General features: G+C 39.3%; 1 protein-coding gene across 8 annotated transcripts in view; it reads right to left on the bottom strand.

Moving 5' to 3' along the window:
* Positions 1–26461, bottom strand: part of anks1b (ankyrin repeat and sterile alpha motif domain containing 1B) — a 235707-nt gene that overhangs the window by 153951 nt on the left and 55295 nt on the right. For 5 of the 8 annotated variants that reach the window (XM_044185785.1, XM_044185784.1, XM_044185790.1 and 2 more), the window contains exons 2-4: positions 19641–19721; positions 14958–15114; positions 79–231 (exon numbers count right to left, since the gene is read on the bottom strand). In XM_044185785.1, the coding sequence (XP_044041720.1) occupies positions 79–231; positions 14958–15114; positions 19641–19721 (391 nt within the window). Of the gene's footprint in view, positions 1–78; positions 232–14957; positions 15115–17841; positions 18073–19640; positions 19722–19924; positions 20042–26461 lie in introns of those variants that run through there. The other 3 variants (XM_044185789.1, XM_044185786.1, XM_044185791.1) reach the window with 3 other exon arrangements.

Here is a 26461-nt window from a genome sequence, read left to right as displayed (position 1 = left end):
TCCTGGCCTTTGTAGTGTAAAATATACACCTTCAGCTAATAACTTTTGTCATAAAACTGATATGTCATTGTCACTGACCTGCAGCCGTCCATACAGTGCTGCCAGGTCCAGAGGTGTCTCCTGTTGGCTGTTTCTCATGGTGGGGTCGGTCAGCTCCTGAAGCAGGACTGAAACCACCTCAGAGTGTCCGTACTGGGCTGCACAGTGAAGAGCCGTTTCCTTCTCATGGTTCTGTGGAAGAATAAAAGGAGAGAAGGATTGACAGCAGGAAGGGTGAAGGGAAGAGAAAGAGGGATGGGCGAATGTGTGGGAGTGGATGTAGGAATTATGGGAATGATGAAGAGTGGGCAGGGGACGATGGAAAGGAGAGCAAGAGAGGGCAAAACATGACAGACGAAGGATGGAGTGATGCAGTGAGGCAGCAGAGAAGGTCAAAAGTAAAGAAGGTAGGTGATGGAAGCAATGAGAGAGGGGCAGGTGACAAAAGGATGGGAAAAAGGTGATGGAAGAAGGTTTAAGGAAAAGAGGATAAAAAAGGAATATGAGTTGATAGGGATTAATAGCATAGAAATAAGAAGGTGGTGAGTTAGAAGTAGGGCAAATGTGGGTGAGAGGATTGAGATATAAGGGAAGAGAAGAAGTAGGAGGAAAAAGCAGTTAGTTTTATTTATCAAAACATTGACACAAAGTGAAATTCAAGATGGAAAGCCACATTGTGTGCAGATATTTCTGCTACACATATGAAGCACATGTCTCGGTCAGCTGTCAGGGGAAATCTATAGCTTCCTGTCTGTGAAATACAAGCAATGACCAAAACCAAATTGTTTTCCTCAAACCCTATATGCCTTTTTGGTCCAAAATGTTTCTCTACACTCAACAATTGAGCCTGTCAGCTTCCATTCAACTGGCCAATCAACATATATTTAGAAGCAGTTATATAATGTTGATTCCTTTGATTTTTTTCACTTTCACACAGAACACCTTACTGCCATTTAACTAGGAGTGCTTACTACATTTAAAATCATATATATTATAATTATATATATATATTTAATTAGAATATATTTAAATTCATATCTCAAAAGGTGAGGAGAGACATGTGATTCATACCATATGCAAGTCTCTCACAATGATATAAAAAAAATAGCGCAGCGATTTGTCCCGAAATGTCTCAGAGAGAAGCGTGTGTGTTTTAAAGGTTATTTTGAACTTGGGAGGCTCTTGTGTTCAGAGGAACTATGGTCATTTTCTGGTTCTCCAGGGGCCCCTGTCAGGACAAGAACATGGTTGGTGGTCCCTGGTTTCCTGTAGCTCTGGGTGAAAACAGCCCAGTAATGACTGGATAACTGGGCAGAGGGACACCCCAATGAAGGAGAGAGAGACATGATGGAGAGCCATACCGGGGGAGAAGAGAGAAAAGAAGACAGAGAGGGCACGAGTAGGCCCTACAGGAATTAAATCTGTGTATGTTCTTATATACTTGAAAATGCATAATCTGGCAAGCATATATTGTAGATACATGTGATGGAAGCACACACATACGCATTTAGGCTTCTGTGGATATTATCAAAGGGGAGAAAGGAAAGTTAAAAAGGGCATGTGTGTGTAGCTGTGTTGTTGCTGGTGTTTGTCCAAGAGCAAAACCTACATTTTGAGTAAGTGGCTGAAATTTAACACTAGGTGATATAACACTGAGAGGGGGAAAAAAAGAGGGAGAGTATGAACAAAAGCAAGGGGAGACAGTAGGACCTCTCCTACTGGGAAGGAGGTAGAGGAACTAAAGCAAACATTTAGATTTTGTGGGACAGATTCCTACTCTCTCTTTTTCTAACATCAACAAATGAAATACATCAACTCTACTAGTTTTACCTGCCTAAAGTATTGTTACAGTAAATTATACAGTATGTACAACTTTATTATACTATCCAAGGATTCTGACCCCGGTCTATAGTGTTCATAGCAACATTATAGCAGTTATTTGCCCTTTTCAGAGAAATCAAAGTAATTTTATGACCTAGACCAAAACAAAAATTTGTGATAAAATCTGTGACATTGCGTTGTACTCCACGCCCTTTAATTACAATGTCACATTTACTCCGATCTGGCCAACACCCCACTATAAAGACATTTAAAAATAGAAATCAACTCCTGGTAATGTGAACAGTTTGGAGCTGTAATACAAAAAAGAATTGAGAGCAAGATTAGTAGAGGTAGTTTACAGTGTGAACCAAGTGTTTGGAGCAAACTTGGAATGCATGTTTTGAATATGTGGCAGGGGCATGTTCAAGTTAACAGGGGTGTTAGCCACACCTCACCTCTGAATCACCAGCCACATCTGCAATCTTTTCAGCCATTCATATAGCTTTGCTGTTGGGCCCATTGATAACTATTTCCAACAATCAACCAATCACAGCATAGTAGGCAGGTTTAGGAATAGTGATGCCGTCTTCCTTCATAGCTAGCTAACTTGCTACATCAGTGAAATAATAAGAGAAAATGGCCACAAGCATGAATGACATCGACACAGCTGTACAAGTTACGTCAACATATTTCATCGATCTCAGTTTAGTTACTACTAACAACTGCTACCACAGCTTCCATGTCGACTAGAAAGAGACATCAATGAGATAGATTTGTCACTCACTACTGATTGGTTAAAGGCAAAACAAAACAAGCCCCACTCCCAACACAAAATGGGTTTACATGAACACAATGTCAGGCTGAAAGAATACAGTGAAATGAAATGGCAATTAAGTCTGATTATCAAGTTGCTCTTTAAACACTAGCTCATCTTTTCATGTAATCAACTGTTGAAAATATTCATGCTTCACAATACAGACATGTTATCATAGAATGATTCATTTGTAAAAATCCTTGATAATTCCCTCTTTCTCCTTACATTCCTTTATCAAATTCCCTCACAATCCCTGCCTCGAATGCACCACTGAAACTTTCATGATAAAATTCCAACACACCATGACCACACTCCGCTGCTCAGATCTCATCTCTTTCTCCCCAGAGTCACAGCCCTCCCTCCCTCTCTACTTTCATTTACCCCTCTGAGAGATAAAGAGATACTGTATGTGTGAATAACAGGGGGAAAGAGCTCCTATAAGAAGACACACATATGTGATATAGCAGAGAAAACACCACAAACAAGAAAGAGCTTTCCCTCCTCCTTAGCCAATCAGATCCAGCTGTTTTCCCCCTGGACCGCACACACCCCTCCATTGACGGTATAGTGGAACCTTCCAGAGCAGGTCTGATTGCAGGCCACTGTACTGTGAGCACAATAATCACACACTCATGCACACTGTAATTCACATTCATCACAGTTTACTGGTGTAATTGTTGGTTGCATTATGTTTAATAAACTTAATTTGCTCTGTTCCTGTGTGGATATTCTACTATATTGCTATTTTCCACTGGAGTGACTCAATTTCCCCAAGGAATCATTTAAATTTCATCTTATCTAATCTACTGTATATACTCTCTTCATCGCAGTGTAATATACTCCTGCCAAGTCCCAAACCAACACAAATGCAGCACAATCAGTCATCATTTGCTACTGACAGTATTTAGCGTAGAATATCAATGCAGTGTCTGGAGGATAGGGCATTCATCTATTAAAAAAGGTTAAAAGTAATAGCTCCAGGAAAAAAAAACCCAATAGGTAATTTATTTTGACCATGTCACAATTACAGTTATATTTGTAAGCAATGATACACAACTAAATAATCTGATATATGAAAACAAGGTGGAATTGAAGAACAGCATGACATAAAGTGGTGGCATTTTCCGCCACAGAGTCCATTATTTTTGAAGACACCTCAGAGTGTATCATTACACTTGTAGCCTATACCCTTACTGAAACATAATATGAATGGTGAATGGCATGGTGAATTACAATTTTAACGGAGTATTTTACATAGCCATGGTTACTAAAGAGTTTAAACTATAGATATAGTTTAATTATAGATGAACATTTGGTTATTAATGAAAATACAGACCCATTTTGTATTACTGTTTTCTATCTAAATGAACCTTTAACAGCATCCAAAACATTAACAACTTGGATCTAGTTGTAGTCTAGTATCACTGTCAGTGTCCAACGTGTTATCTGAATAAAACTGACCACTATGAAACATCATGACTTATTTTGTCACTACTTGGGAGATTTGTGCAAGAAACGACTGCCTGCCAAAAACCCACAGCGCACGTACTGATGGGAATTACGGCTCTTTGAAGGGAACTGGATCTTACGGCTCCGTTCCTTTCCGAAAGCCGGCTCTTTCGGCTCCCAAACGGCTCTTCTCTTAGTACAACTTCTGCTGGTCACGGCCTAAGTTACTTTCTTATTTGTGGCAAGAAATAAATATGCAAGATTCTTCATCTGCGATACACTGATTTGGTCTAAGACAGCCAGCTACAGTAAAAGTTGACTTAGCTAGCATTAATGTTAGCACAGTGTTGTTAACCTTACAATAGTCGATATGTTTCCTTGCTCAAAACAAATCTCATAGTGGGTTATAAAAAACAGCTGAGAGCCACACAGCAACAATGGCTACAGGGAGAAAGGACGACTGTATGATCATGTCAGTATTTTCAGATTTTTATATTTATATTTAGTACCATAGCTATTTAACTCAACACTGCTGGCTAAATGGCTAGCAATGAAGTCTCTCACAATACGGCTAACGTTAGACTGCTATATGAGATGACACCCACAATAAACACTCAGTTCTCCCAGACAGCTGCGTTAGCCATAGGGGCGCACACTGCCCTGATTTTCCAGCAGGTTTTGCAGCCAAAGCTCAATTAAATTGAACTTTGAACCCAAATATGCTGGCCTCCACAATGTATGTACAGTGGGATTCTGGCACTGACAGGAGACGGAAGTCGTGTGCAATTTTACTCTAAAAAAGAACAGAGGAAAAATTATTTTGTGCGTCTCTGAATTCCTGGAGATACGTAACTCTACTCTCCAATTCCACAGGGCCGTGTGTTAAAAAAAATCTCAAACATGGCAGAAAGCATCAGAGGTATAGGTTCATAGCATCCTACCTTGCTGCTTGATAGGGTTACGTGGTGCACTTCAAATCTAAACACTACCTCTCTCAAACCATGGGCTCCTGCGTGTTTGGTGTGAAACCACAGTCAGATTAATGTACTTGAATAATTTATGGTGCCCTAAGAGAAAAAGAAAAGATTAGAGAAAACTAAAAAATCTAACAAAATAAATATGATTTTGTATTGCAGAAATTCCGTTATCTTCTTTTCTATCCTGTTAATTACCTGTAAACCACTGTTTTAAAAATGACCTGTTCAGGAGTGATTTTGGTTGTTTAATGTGAGGAAAAGTGTGGGGTACAATTGAAAGCTCCAGAACAGCTACTGAGTGGAGATTGTTGAAGAGATTGTTTTGTTTCCAAAGTCAACAATGAAACCTAAAGAACTACAAACAATGAAAATTTAAACATCTACCATTACATGACAAGTGGTCAACCATCTGGTGATGAAGATCATGTGATACAAAGAAAAGCTCCAGAACAGCTACTGAATGGACTTTATGGTGAGACTGTTTTGTCAACGTTTGGTAATTAACATTTGAATCACGGATTATGCCTTCAACAAGATGATAATGACTGCATTTTCAGATTTTATACAAAAACACGAATGCAGAGGCAAACCAATCGAACACACATACACACACAAATGCTGGCTGATAAATCTCAACATGGATATGATAACCACTGGGATGTAGACTGCAGCTATTGTTGGTGCTGCTGTTGACCCGTTCTGTCTCTGCAACCTTAAATGGACAATAAAGCTCTGTCCAATCCGCTGCGTGAAGTGCAGCAGACTGGACTGACAAAGCTTTAGATAGGGAAAACGCAATTCCCAGACATAAAGGAGAGTGACAAAGAGACGAACAGAGACACAGAGTGACAGGACGAGGGAGACAGAGCAGTAGAGGAGGAGGAGGAGGAGGGGGGGGGAGAGAGAGAGAGAGAGAGAGAGAGAGAGAGAGAGAGAGAGAGAGAGAGAGAGAGAGAGAGAGAGAGAGAGAGAGAGAGAGAGGAGTAAAGAAAATCCTCCCTCCATGTTCTCAGAGCGGGCTATATATTTCCATTACGCTCGCTCTGACAGCTTTCTGATATCATCTAGCACTCCGTGTATTGTTGCTGATTGGGCTCTGAGCAACAGCCATCTACTAATGACACATCAATAGGCATGGCAGCACATTATTGACGTGCCCATACAAATGGATGTCAGTGCTTTTCTTTCAGCAGCATGTGGCACTGATACACAGTTAATGGTCACAAATATAAAAAGTATGTGTAATGAAAAGTATCTTCTTGTCCTAGCTCTTTTTACCAAGACAGCTGCGTGGTTTTATTATTGTGTAAGAAGGAAGGTGTTATAATTTTTAATCATGTCTCTTTACTATCCATGCAGCATCCCCTTCATTATCATTATCACACACAAACTGTACTTGCACACTTGTATTACAGTACATTTACCTGAACACACACACACACACACACACACACATTTCCCACAGCCAACACTATCAGTTTTATCTAAATTCATCTCGAGGGGACCAACAAACAGCTACATCCACACAAATAAGCGAGCCTTATCAGACAGGCCCAGGCTGAAATGCAACCAGAGCGAATGAAGTGCAGAGGTATTTGTTTGAACATACACCATGTTAATGCTGATGGACTGATATGCAGAATGAGCTTTGTCTATGTCACAGCAACTCATAATCCCAGCAGCTCAGCCAGCTGCCTGGGGAGAGCTGAGTAAATAAAGAAAGAATGAAACAAGAGACACACAAGGTGAAACGGTTTCTCTCCTCCTCGCTCTTGTCTTCTGATATTAATATGGATCCATCTTTCTATTTACATGTATACAACATATATTCAGTGAATTAGAAAAACTAATCTTTAACATTTTATGATTTCATCTGCCATTTGTTGTTGCCACCATTTTATTTCTGTTTTCTTAAAGTTAAATTGAAATTAAAATGTATTTTTACCAAGAAGTCAGTATATATATTCTTGGTGTTTGATGTGTATTTATTTGGTCAAAATTGTAATTTCCAGAGAGAAGAATTTTAAGCTGCATTTATTTTTCTGCAGTTACAGCGGCAGCGAGAAGAAGCTAGTTAACCTAGCTTACTAGCTTCCACTTTCCGAGTGGAATACAAACTTAAAATCGTACAGTGGTCCCAAATGTTGAATGTTGTAAAACGGCGTCTCCTAGCAACACCAGCTCACACATGTCAGTCAAGCACTGCCATGGGAACCACCCATCCAGAGGCTTTAATCATAAGACACCAAAAATGGTTTTATTTTCTTTTAAGAAAAGAGAAAAATATTCACAATAGCTACAGTATCATCACAGTTTATATTTACACAAAAAGTGAGGGGAATTTTAAAAAAAAAAAACTTCAGTTTGACTTTAATTGCAGTTATGTACTGTACTCAAACTTACTCACCAACATAACCACAAAAAACAACAAATCAAAGCATTTTTTTTCTTCCTCTTACAATTTAAAATTTAAGATGTACAATTAAAATGACCATTGTTTCTTTCAGCCTACAATAATGGAAAAAAGTGTTCAAAAAGATGTGTGAATAATATCTTTCAGCATATTATACAAGAATATATTAGAATAGAATGAGAGGTGGGAAGAGAAGGCGCAGGAGAGACATGACAATAATTAGTTCCCTGCTGTGTTGGTAAAGAAGCAGAGGTGGATAGAAAGCCACAATGAAGAGATGGAGGAGAAAAAAAAAAGAGTAGTTATTAAGACAGTGAACGTGGAAAATGAATGAAGTACCGGAGGCCAAGAGGAGTGAATGCAAAATAGAGCTGAGAAGATAAAAGATGGAGATGACAGGAGCAGGATGGAAAAAACACTGAGGGGGGAGAGAGGAAGAAGAAAGCAGCTATTCACATTCCACAGCCAATTGATCCATCTCTCCCAACAAAAGGTTAAGTCCAAAATAAACACACACAGGTGATCAAATTATCTATCAAATACTTGGCTGTACATATCTGTAATTGTGTGGAAATAATTACTTGATAATTTCTCATTTCTGTTAAAATGCTCTGGATTTTGTTTGATGATGCTAAATTTCAATTTCGATTTTTGTAACTTGCTATAAGATGTTTTCACTGTATAGTAGTTGCCTGCATGTAAACAGATGTAAACAGAGTTGCACATGTTACACAAGTTGATTAAACAGTCAAGCTGTTCAAGAGCTGACGCTCCCACATGCACTTTTTGTAAATAGAATGTAATGTTACATGTGAGTGCACTGGGTATATGGTTATGTGGGTTTTAAGTATTACTATTATGTGGGCTGTGAGGGTCGTTTTAGGCTTTAATTGTTATGGTATTGTACACAAAGGATGAGAGAGCCAGGGCATTTCACTGTACTTGTACATGTGATAATAAACTTGAAGTAAGAGGTGGTAAGTAGGTTCCCAGCATGCACTATTATCTAACAATTATTTTTATCGATTAATGGATTAATTGCTTAGTCTTTACAATGTCAGAAAATAGTGAAAAATGCCAATCATATGTTTCCTAGACCCCACATGACAACTTCAAATGTCTTTTTTTGTTCCACAAACAGTCCAGAACCCAAAGATGTTAGGTTTACAATGATATGAAACAATGAAAAGAAAAGCATTTGCTTGTTAAGTGACTTAAACAATTAATAAATTATAAAACACTGTTAAAATTTTTTTTTTGATCTTTGACCAGTGATGTGAAAACCCACTCAGAAAATCTGAAAGTGAAATTTATTACTAAAAAGACACAAAGAATTCAATAAAGGAAATGCAAAGAAAGAATTTCAGTGCTTGGGGAGGAACAGTAGGTCCAGCCTGCTCGTTAAAGAGAGATGGTCTGAATGACCTGCGTCCCAAATTCAAAAGGATTCTTACTGCTGCAGTGCCCTTGAGCAAGACAAAATCCCTAACAGCTCCAGAGTTGCTGTTCTGTAGTTAAAATTTAAACTGACTTCCCTGTAGGGTTAGCAACTTAAAGAGGAATTAATAAATTAAGCCCTATATTTCAGTTTTCTGTCAAAGTAGCACAAAGGAAAATCCTGCAAATGTTTTTTACGTGTCTCCATATAACACCTCGATTAACACACTCACACACAATCTGCTCTCAGCTTGCAAAAATCGTTCTTTAAGACTGTAGTTTGTTTTGATTCATGGCGAGATGAATCAGTTTTCTTTTACTGAACTTTAATTAGGAAGGCAAATGCAGACAGTGTCAAGCTGTGGAAAACATATGACATAACTTTTTTTTTTTTTTAAACAGATCATTCATAAGAAAACATCCTATGGCTCAGTGTGATGGTGTGTGTTTTGGCAGCAGCAGGCATGGCGGTAGGTGATGTTTGATCAAGGACTTTCCCAGGGCGGTTTCTCGTAGTAGCATGTGTTCTCACAGAGGCCGTAATCACATGTTGACCGTCAGGAAGCATGTGGTTTAATTTTCTGGTGTGGTAGCAACATGTGTGCATGATAGGGCATGGAATTACCAAGACTGAGTTGACATTCAAACAGGCACAAACACAGAAGGACATTTGTGGAAACACAGCAGGCGAACGACCTCATGGCCTTTTACCTTTGTCTTAGTTCTCACAGCCTATAGGCTCCCAGAAGGCCTTGCTGCAGCTGGAGAAAGGCCTGCAGGAAGCATTTCATGCATGCATGTGTCCACACAGGCGCACAACACATCACAACATACACTGTGCTTCTTATCTCTCTTATTATCTCCCTTGATTGTATGCTGCTAATCTCCTTTCTCCTTCTTTTGGAGAACAAAGGGGAAGTCAGAAAACAGAGGAAGAGAGGAAAGAGAGAGAAAAGAGAATAGTATAACCCGGTCCATCTGCAGGTGGAAAAGAAAACATTTTTGGGATGTATCTGCAGCACAGGGGGACATACTTGACCTAGTCAGTCACCCACACACACACAGAATAACCCTTAAATTGATTAGTCCAGAGGCCCCGTACAGAAGAAGCCCAGAGGTTGTGTGCTGGTTCCCACACACACACATTTGTTTCACTATCCCCGTGGGGGACAGTCATTGACATAATACTTTCCCTAGCCCCTTACCCTAATTTTAACCATCACAACTAAATGCCTAACCTTAACCCTTACCCTAACCCTAACCTTAACCTAATTGTAACCTGTAGCCTAAAACCAAGTCTCAACCCTCAAAAAGCAGCCTCTACCCATGAGGACAAAAATTAAGATCTCCATTCCGGTTAAAAGTCCCCATCGGGATATAAGAACATGAAATACACACATACACACACACACACACACACACACACATCTGCTCTTCGTCAGTGGGACCAACAGTCTGGAGGACACAACTGTCCCTCACGGCTAGGCACAAGCAAAATAATCTTTATAATCCAGCTTTGCTCTGGGCAAATGCTTGAGGTAAAATGTGCCATCATTAGCCAGTCAACATACTCTGCCTGGATGCATGTTAGTGCTGCTGGTTCAAATCCTGGGGCCAAAATGCCTCTGAGCAAGGGGCCCAACCTGTTTCGGACATCATGGTACAACACAGCTGGTTGTGCTTTACACTGAAATCTCTTAAAAAAGGGGTTTAAGATGCTGATCATGAGCCTCAACATCCCCGGTGGTCCGACAGGGGACCTTTGTTGCATGTCGTTCCCCATCACCCTTTCCCTTAATTTCTTGTCATCTCACCACTGTCAATTCTATAATAAAGGCATAAAAAGTCAGAAAAATACTTGTTTCTTGCATCTATCCTGCAATAATACTAAACCATATCTTACCCATTCACTACAATATTGAATACCTAACATTACAGCCAGCCATAATCCAAATAAAAGTTTTTAGACTTTTCAGACAAGAAGCTTTTTTAAAGCAGGAGACAACCACATTCACATTATTCTTTCCAAGGCATCTACAGTAGCAGTAGCTTTTCAGTGGCCGATTGTCAAATATTGGAGCATCCTTGAATGCACCACCAAAAGACTTTCTAAAATGGCCCTTGTGAAGATAAGCAATGTAAGGAGGGCACTTCTGTCACGTGAGATAGGTGGCTCTCTGAGCTGGAACTGTTGGCCACCACTTTATATGTGGCACTCAGCGTCTTGTTCATTAACCTTTGTAATGCTGATATGGTCCCACGAACGCCAAATGAAGAATTGTGAAGTTTAAGTGGACAAAAGGTGTTTGTCATTATTCTCTTTGGTAAGTACCGCTTGCTTTGGTCCAGGGTACTAATAATGCCTTTTAACAAGGTTGCCCCTGTTGCCCCTGGGCAGCTTACTTACTCAATTTACTTTTCCGAGGTCCAGACAGACCCTCCGTTTACTATTTTTTGGGACGTAGAGTGATTAGGCTGGTCCACACACTGGAGGAAGGCTCACCTACTCCCTTCACTCTTACCATTTTCAGTTCAAGACAGGTAACAGACACTGTGGGACTATGATCCTTTAAAGGGATGTGATGATCTATCACCAGCTGTCTACAAAAACAGGTCAAGGGACAATGCAAAAACTACTGAAACTAACAGGCCTTTTGGGCTTTGCATCTCTTATGGTTTAAGATAATATGAACTTAAATTAATTTCCCAGTTATTTTAAAAAATCTAATAAAGTATTCTTAACTGTTAACCTTAGGTACAGACCTAAAGTGAAGAATCATTCATGAGTCCATCTGAGTGGGAGAAAGAGAGATCACAACAAACAACGCCTCATTCCTCAAAATATGCATTTGGCCCTGCGAGCAGAGTGCAAGCCTTGAGTAGACAAGCTATCTTTCACCATCTATCACACATACAAACACACACATAAACATGCACACACAGTATGTATTCTCCAGTCAGACGGCCTCCACCTCTCTCATACACACACACACACACACACTCCCACAATAAACAAAAACAGTTGTGAATGGGAACTACTGGGACCAATTAGGCAGTAAACAGTGGGCTGAAACTGGTTTACCGCTAACTAATAACTTCCACTAACCTTGAATAATCCTCTATTGGCTGCAGCATGGAACTGACCCACCTACACACATCCGTTACCTCTCTTTACATGAATTTCTCCCATTTTTCTTTATTCTCTCAAGACCTTTCACACTTATTACAGCTCCCTCCTGCACCCTTTTTCACACTCTCCTATGCTATTTGTCACCTCATGTACAAAGGTGAGCACAAATGTTGTGCTTCTCTCACTCATGTCGCAGATATTAAAAGAGTGTGCCCCTCTGGAGTCACCCTATAAAACTAGGCTGCACACACACACACACACACACACACACACACACACACACACACACACACAACCTCTGACACAAGGAATAGTGTGCGTGGGCAGAGTAACATCGTTGAGAATAGGGTAATGTGTAGCCAATGGCTTGCTGCTGTGAGTCTAGATGATGGGTGTGAGTATGTATGGGACTCAGTATATCACCCTGACTAATGTATGCAGGCCCTGCTCTCTACTGCAGACAAGACAGACAGTGGGAAAATATGGAGCTTAGGCATCGTAAACACACAAACACTCCATGCCTTATGCCTCCAACCTGAGAACAACTGTACCCTCACACTGACGACACATAAATGCAATACGACTATATAAATATGCATCATACAGCATTATAAAATGCACAGGTACCGCAATTTAAAATTGGTGATAAACCAATGTTTTGCAAAATTCAGCACTTGAGGCAAAAATAAACGCCGCAGCTTTAAGAATGTCAAAGCACAGCCGTGCTGGAGTCTGTGTGTTGCTGTGTCTGTGTGCAGTAGTGTGACAGCCAAGGCTTGCTAATGTGAGCTCTGTAACTTTCACTGGTGTTTATTATACAGACGGAGAGATGAAAACGGTTGATAACAGGGTAGATAAAACCATTTCCAGCTTGTTGATAAACAACGCTCATAGTGTGATGCATGATAAAAAGAGAGATACAAGAAAAGCTGATCAGTATAATTACATGATAACAAGTGAGGTGTTACGTAAGAATTTATAAAAAGGTTCCTTTCCCCTTTCATTTCACAGATGCACATGAATAAAAGCTAACTTTTAAGCCTAACCAGAGGGAATCTGTGAGATCTGAATATAAACGTGTCATAATAAATAATATTTTCTATCCCCAAATGTAAAACACTACATACACTGTTTAGATTAATCAATGCATACCGTATACTAAATACTATTGTCAAAATGTTAGCATGGATCCAACACTTGTATAAAACACACTACAAACTACTATACACATGCAAACCATCAATTAATACATTACATTCACTCCTTAAACACATTAGCCCAAAAGTGACTACTGCATGCTTAATATTATTACAAAATCTTCCCTAAAACACTGAGGAACAGTAACAGTGTCTTTGTAAAACCACCATTTTGCATCAGTTGTACTATTATTAAGAAATCTACTGATTAAAGAAAAATAGTTGCTCAATACACAGAAACTGTGATGTTGTCACAGCTTGTATCTTTGCATATGTTGGCAGCATGTAACACATATCCTCTTTGCTGAGTTTTTATTTGCACAACAGAATTAGTCTGTCTCTATTAACTTTCTTTGACTGTAAAATTATGCCTTATAGCTAGCAAGTCTTGCCTCCTACACATAAACAGCATTAGGGTTTGCTGAAAGTTATTGTAGAAGAATCATGAAACAAAATAGAATGAGAAAACACAGATACACCAGAAGACTACACTTCACCGCCAAAATAACTTGATTATTTTGCACAGGGTATCACAAACTGAAAAAGTCTAAAAGCATGTCACAAGAGATCGTCATAGGCTTCATGAACAAAATACAAGAGCACACACATATTAACACATGTTGACTGCGCACTGCAGTCAGCATCTATGTACAGTATCTTCTCAATCAGCATCTTCCATGCTGTGTGTGTCCACGCTGCCTGCACAGCAGCCCGCTCAGCTCTACAAATCATTGACGGGGTAAAAAAACAAAATTACCCGTGTTCAGTTGCTGACAAACCTCTTCATTTCAGGGGCAAGGGACACCATTTATCACGGCAAACAATTAGGCTCTCAGATGGAAACGATTTGGCTAATGGTGACAGAGGAAAATGGGCTTATTAGGTAGAGTAAATAACGCTACAATAACCTGGGGGGTCCATTATTACACCGCCATCAGGAGTAGGAATATTAAAACAGACATCTTAGCCATTAACATTTTAGCCAATGCTTCTGATTAAACACCACTTCCTTATACTCATCTTAAAATGCAGTGCATCAGTGAGCCGTGACATCACCAATATGATGCAAGCAGAGATGGACAGAAAAAGAGTGAGGGAGGAGAAGAAGGTCATTTTTGCTGATGAGGAATGACAGCAGCGGCAGGCTGAATGCTCCCAGTGCTGAAACGCTCACCCGGCTGTCAGAGAGAGAGAGATCACTGGGAACTGTAAAGGATCAGCTCTGTTGGACAGGAGCCATAACGAGACGACCTGTGGCAGCGCTGGTTTAAGTGCCTCGAGAAATACAATGGAAGAACTCAACTTTAATTTAGCCGATGAGACCTTGTTCTGGAACAGTTACAACACACAGGGAGAGTGTTTCTTTCAGCCACAATTGACCATTTAACATGTAAGTGGAACACTCGGGGGCCCCAAACAACACGAACGAAGGTTGGATTTAAGTATTGTTTCTTTTTCTAGAAGGTAGCAACGGACCAAAGGATAACTAGAGCTGATACATAATGCAGCTGACCCTATCAATTAACAAGCAGCTGCAATCGAAAAGGATAAGGCCTTATGTTGGACTGAAGAGAGACATCATGCAGTATTAATAAAATGTACCGTTCATAAGATGTTTCCCCACCGGTGGTGTTGAAGATGAAGGCTTTTAAGAGGATGATGATGGGATTATGGTGTTTACCTGTTGGTTTACCCGGCACTGCGAGGGTCCGTGGTGGATGAGGATGCGCACAATGTCCACGTCACCCCGCCAGGCGGCCAGGTGCAGCGGGAAGCAACCCTTGCTGTCGGCCACGTTTGTTGACGCCTCAAACTGGAGCAGCTTTAGTACCACTTCCCTGAGAGAGACAGAAACATACATAGATATACAGATCAATATATTAAAGGATTGAAAGATGGAGGGATGGAGAGTGGGAGAAGAAGCAGAGCTCGGCACTAAGACCTGAAATCCATATCATGGAATACTGATTCCTCAAGAACACCAAATCAAACACATTTTAACCTTGTTGCACAAAAAAATGTATGTTTCACATACAGTACACAGCAACCCTTCAACATATTGCAATTAATTTTACTGACATACATATATACACACATATACATGCATATGCACGCACATACATATGCACAGGCATATGCACGCACGCACATAGGCACACGCATTAGCACGCACATATGCACACACGCACACACACACATACATCCAAGAAGGTACTTAACAATGTTGAAATCAAACTACATGATGCCATGCATGATATTTTAACTGGTTAACTAAATTGGTTGTGCTTCCTCTCATAGCCAGTGCTATTTTCAAACAGTGTTTGCATTTACAATGACGAATCTACAGGATGAAGTTTTGCATAATTTATCACCAACACCATCTTTACTTGAACCCCTTCTCATTTCAATCAAACCCTTATTGTGTATTTTAACTAGAACACCCTCAAGAAGGAAAAGGATACTGTTCTGTTTTTAATGAAACACAAGACAGGATAAGGCAGCATAAACTACATCACAAATTTCACACTTCACAACTAACACTGCAATCATGAAGTCATGCCCTGTTTCGTCTCCTCTATCCTTGCCTTCAAATCTTGAGTAAATTGGCTATGTTTGATATAAACCAGGTTTATGTGCATCCAACATGTACATGTGTGGCTGAACTTCACGTTATTTGTATTATGGTTTGTGCTAGACACTTCTGGCTTCACTAGTGCATGCCGTTGTCCTATCTACTCTAGTGTTTCCTCCTTTACTGACACGGCTGCAACCTTCATAAGAGCATGGAGCCGTGTGTCACCAACAAGTTGGCACCTACTTGAAGCACCTAGTCTAAACCAGGTTTAGCTCATGAAGGGATTTACGGCGTTACTATGAGTGAATGATCAGTATACCACGCAGTTAAGAAGGCAGTGATAGCAGGGAGTTCAACTGGAAATGATCACAAATTGAGAGAAGACAATTGCTTCCATGTTTCCCTTTAATAAAGCAATCTCCATTACACAAATAGATAAAGCAACAAATCGTAGTGCCTGGCTTTGTGCTGAAAATCCATTTAGCTGCTGCTCAGTAGTAATGTCAGCAATCCAGTTTCATATTACAAAGTCTCCAGCTGAAGTTGTCACCTCTGAAGAGGAAAGGTGAAGTGCTTCATTTGCATTCGAAATGTCAAGGGGAGATACAGAGGAGAGAGAAGAGCAAAACCTCTCCCAGGAGCATGAGCAGCACTGAGATGCTTAATTAACTGCTTTGTTAATTAGAATAATTTATTATATTTTTATATAATTCACATTCAGGTTTAAGTGGCAGTTATACAGCAAAATCACACTGTGAGGATCTCAGAGTCAAATATAAGAATATTCAACTTCTTGCTGATTGAATTGACCCTGCATGCATCACCAAAAAGGCTTTTTATGTGGTGAAATATATCTTCAAAGGATCTCAAAAAACAATTCAAACCTAGCCTGAACTGCACTGCCTGTCGCCAAGTTTCTTCTGTCTATAAACAGAATGTAGATATCTTAATTGCCAGTTCTCTTTTTACTTTCCCACCTAAATGTTAAATCACTCTTCTGCAGCTTTTTGTTGGCGGCCTAATTTTCACTCTGAGGCTGCATTTTTCTCTTCCCTCCCTTCTCTCCTCTCCAGTTGATCTGAAAGAGGAAATCCACATAATTGCCCCCAAAACACAGTACTAATCCTTCAGTTCCGCCAAACTGGGTTAGCGGTCAGGCTTGCAGCTAATCCACACTGTGTAACGGATTTCTCAGCAGGCTCAGGTGAAGAAAGGAAGCTGCACTGTAGCTCTGTGCAGATGCAGACACGCAGAGCATGTACACATTTTTAACTTTTGCAGAAATATTGTGATTGTAATTTTGTATTTTTGACTGTTATTGACAACTAATTTTGTTGCCCAAGAGCACAGGTGTGTCATGAACCTGGAACAATGCCAGACTGTTTTAATGTGATTATGTGAAAACGTTTTAAGTGTAATTTCCCTGGCTGTCCTCATCTAACTTAAAGATTACATTGTTTTCTCTTTCTTTTCTGTTGTTTGTGACCTTTCCTCTAATTAAACCTTCTGAAAACTAATAAGATTAACTCTGAATGCACTGCCACCAGTCTATACACAAGACAGTTTATGTCTGCCTGAAAAGTTGTCAGTTTGGAAACCTTTTAATGTATTCATTCAACCCTTATCTAAAGCAGCTATGATCAATCAATATTTCTATTACAACAACGTATCAAATGACAGTGTGAAGACAATGTGAATGGGGCTGGTCTCTCATAGAAAGACTTGGCTTAGATCAAACTAATTGTCAGACTACAGATAGACGTCTAAATGTATGCATTGCCATGAAATCAGGGTAAGAGACTTTTTTCTAATTAAAAAAACATGGCTGACTGAGCAAAGGCGTCAAAACCAAACCGCTCAGCTCCCTTCCTTCACTACATCAGTAGTAGTTCTGGAATAATTCAATAGTAACAAGAACATTTTGCTGGGAAATTTCACTGAAGAGTGCAACAATACAAAAACTACCAGTAGCATAAAATGCATTTCACACCTGTTGCAAAGCTGAGATGCTGTGGCTTCTGAATGTAGCAGGGCTTACTAGCGTACTGCTGTTAACTCTACAGCCAGGCTCAGGATAGTTTCGTTGGGAAAAAGAAAACGAATGCTCGATGTCCTTGCCGTTGTATATTTCCAACATGTTACTGCGGTCTCTAAAAACTCCTTTCTTTCTTATTAGTCGCTCCACAACACGAATTACGTGCGACGACAGCTTGTTTTTTTGTCGTTTGGTGCCACTGGTCAGCAGGTGTCACTGATTGTTGCCATGGAAACATGGCGGCACCTAGTTCTGAGTTAGTATGGGGATCGGGATGCTAACTTTTTAGGCTTAAAATAACTTTATTTAACTTGCATTAGACTAATTTAACGGCAAATTTAAGACTGGACCAACCCTAATGATCAGTGTCTTTGTGAGACCCGCCCCAGAATCTGCAGCTCCCCTCGGCTTTACGGGGCTTTAACTTAACGTTACAGCAAGCATCAGCTCATTGTTTAACTAGCTGTCCGAACCAAAGCTGGTCGTGTTTAGATGGTAACCCTGGCGAAACTCTCGCGAGATTTGTACGTCGTTTCTTCATTGTGCGCGTTCCTAAGAAGTTTTATTGCTTAAACCTAACCAAGTATTTTTGTTGCCCAAACCTAAATCTCGCGAGAGTTTCCGCAAATCCAGGGTTACCATCTAGACAGGACCCTCAAATCTCACTCTCACCGCTCAGCAGCCAGCTGTTTTCAGCAAAAACGCTCAAAAAATCCACTGTACACTACCTGCTCAGCACCAAACTGCAGACAGTTTGCGACTAGCTGGTGAACATAGTGGAGCACTGAGCAGCTAAAGAGCCAGATATTTCCCTCAGGAGTTGGTAGAGACTAAAAACAGAGCTAACAGTTTAATGAAAGGGAATATTGGACTTACTTTCAACAAGGTGGCCAGAAACATGACTCCAAATTAAAGCTAATATTGGTCTGTAACTGCTACTGGATGTGTAAATAAGCACCTGTTTGCTAACAAGTTTGCCCTATCAATGTTGTGTTTACAACCAAGTTGCCAAAAAAAAAAAAAACAGTTACTGCAGATTTATCTAAGAAGTCTCTTCAGATACATCATCTCTTTTACAATAATTACCTGGCCAAAATGTAGAAGTTAACACAAAGTCACAGAAAGTATATTTACATTAACATTCACATACAGCACAAAGCACAATAGTACAGGACCTGGAGGAATAAAGGAGAGAGCTTAACTATTTAAAACTGTTTCATTCTACATGAAATACATTTTGTCTTAACCTGACAGCAGAAATAGGGAAAGCAATCAAAGGAAAAATGTACCTTTCTGACTTTTTTCCCCTGACTACACAATTTATTTTACATACAAGGCATTTCAGCACTCTAACATATATTAGTACAATTAGAAACAATTGTCAAGAGGATCAAGTTTAAGTCATGCATCAAACAAATATACCAATAATTTGATTGTTCCAGCTTAAAGATGTGTTGCTTTTCTCTGTTTTACATCATTGTTAGTTGAAAGGTTTTTTTTTTACAGTTGGTCTGACAAAACAAGCAATATAAAGATGTCACTTTTTTTGAATTTGTGATATTACAACATGTGCACACGTCACACTAGGTGCTTGGACATACATGTATGAAAATGCATATAAATGTATATACACACCTCTTCAAATTGTTTTGTATTGAACTGTACAGCACTTGAATTTATGAATAATTTCTCTTAAGTAAAATAATGAAAATACTCCAACACACAGAGACACAAACGCTTATGCGCAGTCTTACCTGTGTCCATTAAGTGAAGCGTGATGTAAAGGTGTGTATCCTGAGCTGTCTGTGCAGTTGACATTCAGGCCCTTCCACATGCTGGAGAGAAAACAGAGATACATCAGAGTTAATCCTCAAAGTCAGATACACACACACTCGACTTGCCCACCACAGTCACTTTTACATCATCTCTCAGTATTGAAGTGCCTGTTGTTTGGTAACATGCTCGTTGACACTTGAGGCCTGTTGACAGGAGTGTCCAAGTGTTGTTTTTGAGACATTGTTAGCTCATTGTCACGCACATTTTTGGACGGCTTGTCAGAAAACATGACACAGACTTGAATATTTTAACATCTACGTTGTATTTCATCAACTTGTTTGAGGCTGGTACCTCGCCAATCAGCTTTTTCTTCTTCTTTTGTGAGTTCAATGGCAGTTGGAAAACTAGCTTATAGGTGCATTACCCCCACCTACTGGACTGGAGTGTGGAGCAGTACATTGGCAGGAAAAAACCCAACTAAATTCTCTCTATTATTCCTGTTACTCTTAAGTAATTAATTAGAAGACTGATACTCTCTTTTTCATTGCTACACCTCACAATGAGGGATGAAGAAAGCAGCACCTGTGTGCCCAGTCTCCGGATCTTTTGAACTATCTGTAAATATGAATATCTTGTGTTGGTCAATATAGTTTTGTACTATTGTCCGCTTTGGTACCAGTTTAGATTTCTCTTAAAATTTTTGCTGTAGACTTGCATCTATGGATAGCACCTCTCATATCTGCTGCACCTGTTTTAGACCCAGGAAATTACTAACCACACCCAGCAAATTAGGATTCATGTTCCTCGTGGAATGCGTGGGATTGGTAGAAGGGGGTTATGTGTGTCTTTTTGAGAAAATGCTATTTCTGAGCGTTTTTTTTAAGAGATTCCTCTCTTTTAACTGTTTAGTGATATTTGTTCAGTGTTAATAGTTACAATATTACAATATTTATCTACTGAGAAACAGATGAATACCTCCTGTGAGTTAATTGATTTATTAATTGTAGTGTTGGCCGTAGTAGTAGGAGCTATAACTTGTACAAAAGGGGGTTTGGAGCTCTTTCAAGAAGATTAAGGAGGCCAGAATTGCTTTCTCCTTTTTTTCTTGTTTGTTTGTTTGTTTCTCTTTAAAGTATTGGGTTTTGTTTCTTCAGTTATTTCTTCACGCAAAATAATTTTACTTTAATGTATTTGGGTCCTGAGGCGAGAAGTATAATTTCTCATTTGGGGCTACAGCCAGAGTCCTATTTCATCACACTGACAAATAAAGAAAGTGAGTGAGGTCGACTCCTGTACTCGCAAAAGGCTGAGCATGCAAATAAAACCACACAAAAACAGACTCTCATAAGGATAGCCAGCTACGCACATATACACACACACACACACACACATAGAAACAGACATACACACACACTATTACACAAATAGAGCCCAGGGTTTTCCCAGGGCTATAATTATATGACCTCTCTTTTTCACATGAACTCCTCCAGGCGTGTCAGAGAGAAGTACTAACTATTTGAATTCCAGTCTGAGCAGCTCTGCGCTGAAAAGCTGAATCAAGTAACTTCTAGAAGTAACTGTATTACCTTTTTTTTTTATTAAAGACGACCCTCAAAATGCAAATCTGTGTCTCACAATATCTATTACTGAAACATATGAAGTAGGGCTGACAGATTTTTTTTCTGCTGACATCAAATAAGACAGCATTTGTTTTTGAAATAGAGCCACTGCCTTTTTCTGTTTATTTCTATTTTTGGCGATTTAGGCTCTAAACGTATGTATTTAATTAGCAAAAATATGTCACAACCATCATCTTGGCCTCTCCCTCTCCCTTTTAATACTTTTGGAGTAAAGGTATCCTGGGAAATAAAGACTTAAATGTCAATACTTCCTTTTAATTTCTTCAATTGTTCATGATTTGTATTGTATATCCCTTTTATTTTTTATGGCTTTTATCTGTTGGAGGAAATAAATGACACAGAATCCACTTTGAAATAATTGTTTTTATTCAGTTTATTGTAATAAATGCATTGCACGTTGACTATTGTTTTCAATTTCATTGACAGATTCTGTGTCTTAAGGTGAATTTTCCCTTTTGAGAGACTGGAGCTGAAGCTGCTGGCAAACAGTTAAGCGTTGTGGAGGCTGCAGAACATTCACCGAGTTTGACAGACATCAACACAATGATCAAGGTCAGTGGTGTTACGCAATGGGTGCGTGCACATGAACACACAACTAAACCTGAATTAAAAGTGGTATAAAGGGCTGTCTACACACACACACACACACACACACACAGAGAGAACACAGTGTAGATCGAGCAATAGAACAAATCTGTTCTAGCAAAGGCTACAGAACATTTTACTTTGCTGAATTTAATGCTGAACTAAATGATGACTGTAAAACAACCACAACAAGCTGCCCTTAAATCAAGTCAGGTCTAAAAAATGCCCCAAAAGCAGCATTTTTACACACAAACACAGTATTATGAAACCAAAAGCAACAAGAACAAATGTACAACTGAACACATCTTTTTAACACCAACAAAAAAAGAGAAACAAAACAGAAAAAAGTACATTGATACACACACACATACACCTTAATGCGGTACATGTACACACACATACAGTATTAACACACAGAGGTCAGAGGGCAGGAGACCACAGACAGAGAGACACAGCACAAGCTTGTTTCTATTGGGTCAGCTGATCTCTACACACTGCGAGTGTGTGTGTTTGTGTGTGTGTGTGTTTATATTGATCGTGCTGCTCTGCTGACCCCTTTCAGCACTGACCTACAGAACCAATAGGATGGGTTGTTTAAAAGAGCAGACTGACAGAGGGTGAGGGGAGAGGAAGACAACAGGATGCCAAAATGTGATGGAGGCAGAAATAGAGACGAGGAGTGCAATTAATGCCAGATTCAACCCAATTGTCATGTCAATAAATTTGATTTCCCCAGATTCACAAACACCCACCATAAAAATGAAAAGTGTTACTCAATATATTCTGTTATCTTTTATTGTCAGATAATGGTAAATGTGCCATACATAAAAAGTAAGAAATACACTTGGCATTATTGTACATGGGAGGGACAACAGGATTGACCATCCTGGAGGTCATCGTGTCAATCAAGCCAACATGATTATCAGGTGTTCAGGAGGAACTCGGTTTCAGGTGCTGTGTTTTTTCATTGGTTAGTTCTTCCTGCCATGTGTGCTGCTTAGGGAAATTAAGAAATACACAGACAGCAAAGAGCGCTACATACTATAAGTGAGATCCAAGGTGCACTAGTACACAGCAGAAGTTTAACTGAAAAAAAAACAACAAACATCAACCAATTAAAAGCTGGTGTGTTGACATAAACACATAAAAGCATCTTAAAATGCAAGAAATCTCTTTATAATAAGTCCTTTTGTCTGTTGAAAAAAAGACGAGATAAGAATATTTCATCTGTTTCCTGTCTCGTTTAAAATATTTGCACTCATTTATAGCACATTCTTGATACAAGGAAACAGTACTAATAAGCAATTGCTTGTCATTTTGGGAAATACACTTACTTGCTTATTTGCTAAGAGTGAGATGCAATTAGCTTAGCTTAGCTTAGCATAAAGACTGGAAACAGGGGGAAACAGCTAGCCTGGCTCTTTCCAAAGTTAAAAAAAAAACACCCACCAACATCTAAAGCTAACTAATTAGTAGGCATATATTTGGACAGAGCCAGGCTAGCTGTTTCCCCCTGTTTCCAGTCTTTATGCTAAGCTAAGCTAACTGGCTGCTGGCTCTAGTTCTGTACTTAACACACAGACATGAGAGTGGTATCAGTCATCTAACTCACGGGTAATAAAGTGAAATAGCATATTTCCATAAATGTCAAACTATTCTTTTAAATATATATATTTTTATTTATGTCAATGCCAATGCCATACAACAGCAGACAGAACAATACAGATTACATCTTTAGAAAAAGGAGTCTTGAAGGCTGAATCTGAGACCAAATAAATTTTTAAGATGTTTTTGCAGTGTAGCAGTTTCAGTAACTGTAGTTTTCACTGTAATTGCTACATCAATGCATAGGTTAACTATTCTTGTCATTAATTATCTTTTTCATACTTTTAAACTAATTTTGTGATAGCAGATGTGGAGTTTAAAGACCTTGTAGTTTCAATCATCAACATCCAGTCTTACACCCAGAGAGCTTCTTTAATGCATTTCTATAGCCTTTCATATGTCTCTTTATTGATAATACACATTTCCACCTTAAAATAAGCATTAAACTATCATTGCAATATTTAAGTGAGTTCTTTCTAATTCAGTTACTCATTAATCACATAATCCATACACTCCCGTAAGCTGTTTTCTATATCTGATAGCTTTTCACCGAACAAACCCGACCTTGAACCCACACATACACACACCCACATACATATGCTGTTACCTTCAAACAACCAATCTGTACACTAATTCATTAAAAACTTGCTGTACAAAGAGTCTTTCATGTGAGCAGTGCTCTGCACAGCCCCGAACACAATCCACCTCTCCCACACACCCACAAACGCACCGTATTAATGCACAAACACAGCAGTCATACTCTGAGTCGTATAACCTTCATAAAAAACCTGAACCAACAGATATATGTGGGCCACTTTGTGAGGGAATGTGTAAACCTTGTTCGCAGTGAGCCTCGCTGTGAGCTGAACAAGGTGTTGTGTTTTCTTTCACTGTTACATATGTGTTTGGAGTGACACCAACAGTGGGTGTCACTAGTGGGTGCTTTAACACTTAGCAAGCATTTTGTGCATGGTTACTTTCAGGAGTAGGAATCAAATATCAACCAAAGCGAGATTTAGCAAGATTTTTACACGTGGATATTACTTAAAGCTAGAGTGCTAGACTTTTACATATAAATGAATGACCGTTAACATTCAAGCCCTTGCCAAACAAGTTCACACAATGCTGATTAAGCCTATCACCACCAGGTAAATATTTCTGTATTTTGCAGTACATTGAATTTTTAAATCTGGTGTCTGTGGCAACATTCCTGCGCTGGTGCACTAGTAATGATGCGTTTACACCAAACAGCAATGATTGGTTTGCCAGAGCAGAAGCGGGGAGCAACCCAGAGCCATGCAGAGAGCTCCGCGATCCGCCATCGCTGTAAAAAAAAAAGGTCCATTGGAGACAATGTTTCTTATTGAGCATTGTTTATTGTTCATTTTGTTTATTATGATTTCATAGTTTGTGTTAATATGCTTTGACAATGTATTGTGTGCATGTCATGTCAATAAAGCCACTTAAATTGATACTGAATGGAGATGACGCTGGAGCAACCATAGCGTCAGAGTAGGCTACAGCAACTAGGAGTAAAACCAAAGAAGCGTCCAAGAAAAGTGTCTGATGCTCCTGATAAAAAAGAAACTCAGAATTGAGAGGAAGGATTACTGTCAAAAAAAGAAAGTGATCGACGGCGAGGAGAAACACGGATAACCATTGGTGTAGCTTTAGCTTTTCCTTGTTGGAGAGTGCGGGCAGACACAGATGTCAAGTTACTGCTCTTTGACAGGTTGGTAAAATATTTGGAGAAGGCTATGTAGCTATTACATTTACTCTACATTTACTTTACCTAAATAATGGATTATTGTCTTGGAACTGTGGAAATTTCTCTGTATTTTTGTAACTATTTTTTAACACAAGCCTGGGAAGAGCTCACCGTAGGTATAGATCATAAGCGCACATCGGCAGTGTTGGACTGCCAGAAGAGGGAGACAAAAGTTCCACACTCCAGCTTTAAAGCTCCACTAATCATTATTTTTTCATTTCACTGTAACACTGAATCAAATGACGATGTGTAATGTGGAAATGGGTCACTCACAGTGATGGACAGAGACCAAACTCTGCATCTCTACACAGCTTTTTAGCCTCTTGTAGCTCATGTTTTGGTTTTATGGCACATTTAGGCCACAGTAAAGTTCAGTCTCACTGTTCTCATCAACTCCATCTACAGCAGCATAGGAAGCTATATTTTACAAAAAAGCTTTGGTAAACCCACTGTACGCTACCTGCCCACCATCAAACTGCGGACAAAAAAAGTTATAAGCAATTAGCCGTGAACAACATCTAGCTAGCAGCTAAAGACCCATCTATTTTCCTCAGGAGTTGGTGGACTTACAGTATATTCATCAGGTGAACACACATTCTTGAATTCATTTGCCCCCAACTAATTAATTTATGCAGTTTTAAGTCCTGACTTTGCATGGAGACATCTTTTCAACATAAAATGCTTGCAGAAGTTTTATCAGCATCATACTCTACTACTGTTGATATTTCCACAATGATCCTTTGTTTCCTATAGAGACTTATAGTGCTCTGTTGTGCTTAATATTGTATTTATATTCATCATTGCACAGTGAAACAGTCTATGACAAGTACATTTATTGAGTCCACTGCAGCTTTAAACTTCCAAATGGTACAAACACACAGAGACTGTGCCTTTTAGAAAAATAAATACCACACATTGGATAACAACCAACTTGATCTTGGTGAATCACTTCCTAACCAAACCCATTTTCTTATCACAGATATTCATTCTGCTCTGCCATGTTCAACCTCTAAATTCCCAAACTCAGTTCAGTGTCATATAATTTCTCCATTGTTTTCTGTGCTTTCAGTAACAATGTAAAGCCAGCCAGAGTTTAAATAGAATTAGTGGGCAACTTGAGATTAGATAATGGAGGAGAGTTGCTGCTGCAGGAATGCAGACTCTTGGTGGATTAGTCAAATATGCAGACGACGTCCTACCT

This window comes from Siniperca chuatsi, linkage group LG23 (assembly GCF_020085105.1).
Source record: "Siniperca chuatsi isolate FFG_IHB_CAS linkage group LG23, ASM2008510v1, whole genome shotgun sequence".
Classification (NCBI taxonomy): Eukaryota; Metazoa; Chordata; class Actinopteri; order Centrarchiformes; family Sinipercidae; genus Siniperca; species Siniperca chuatsi.
This window is presented reverse-complemented; position numbering and strand designations above follow the sequence as displayed.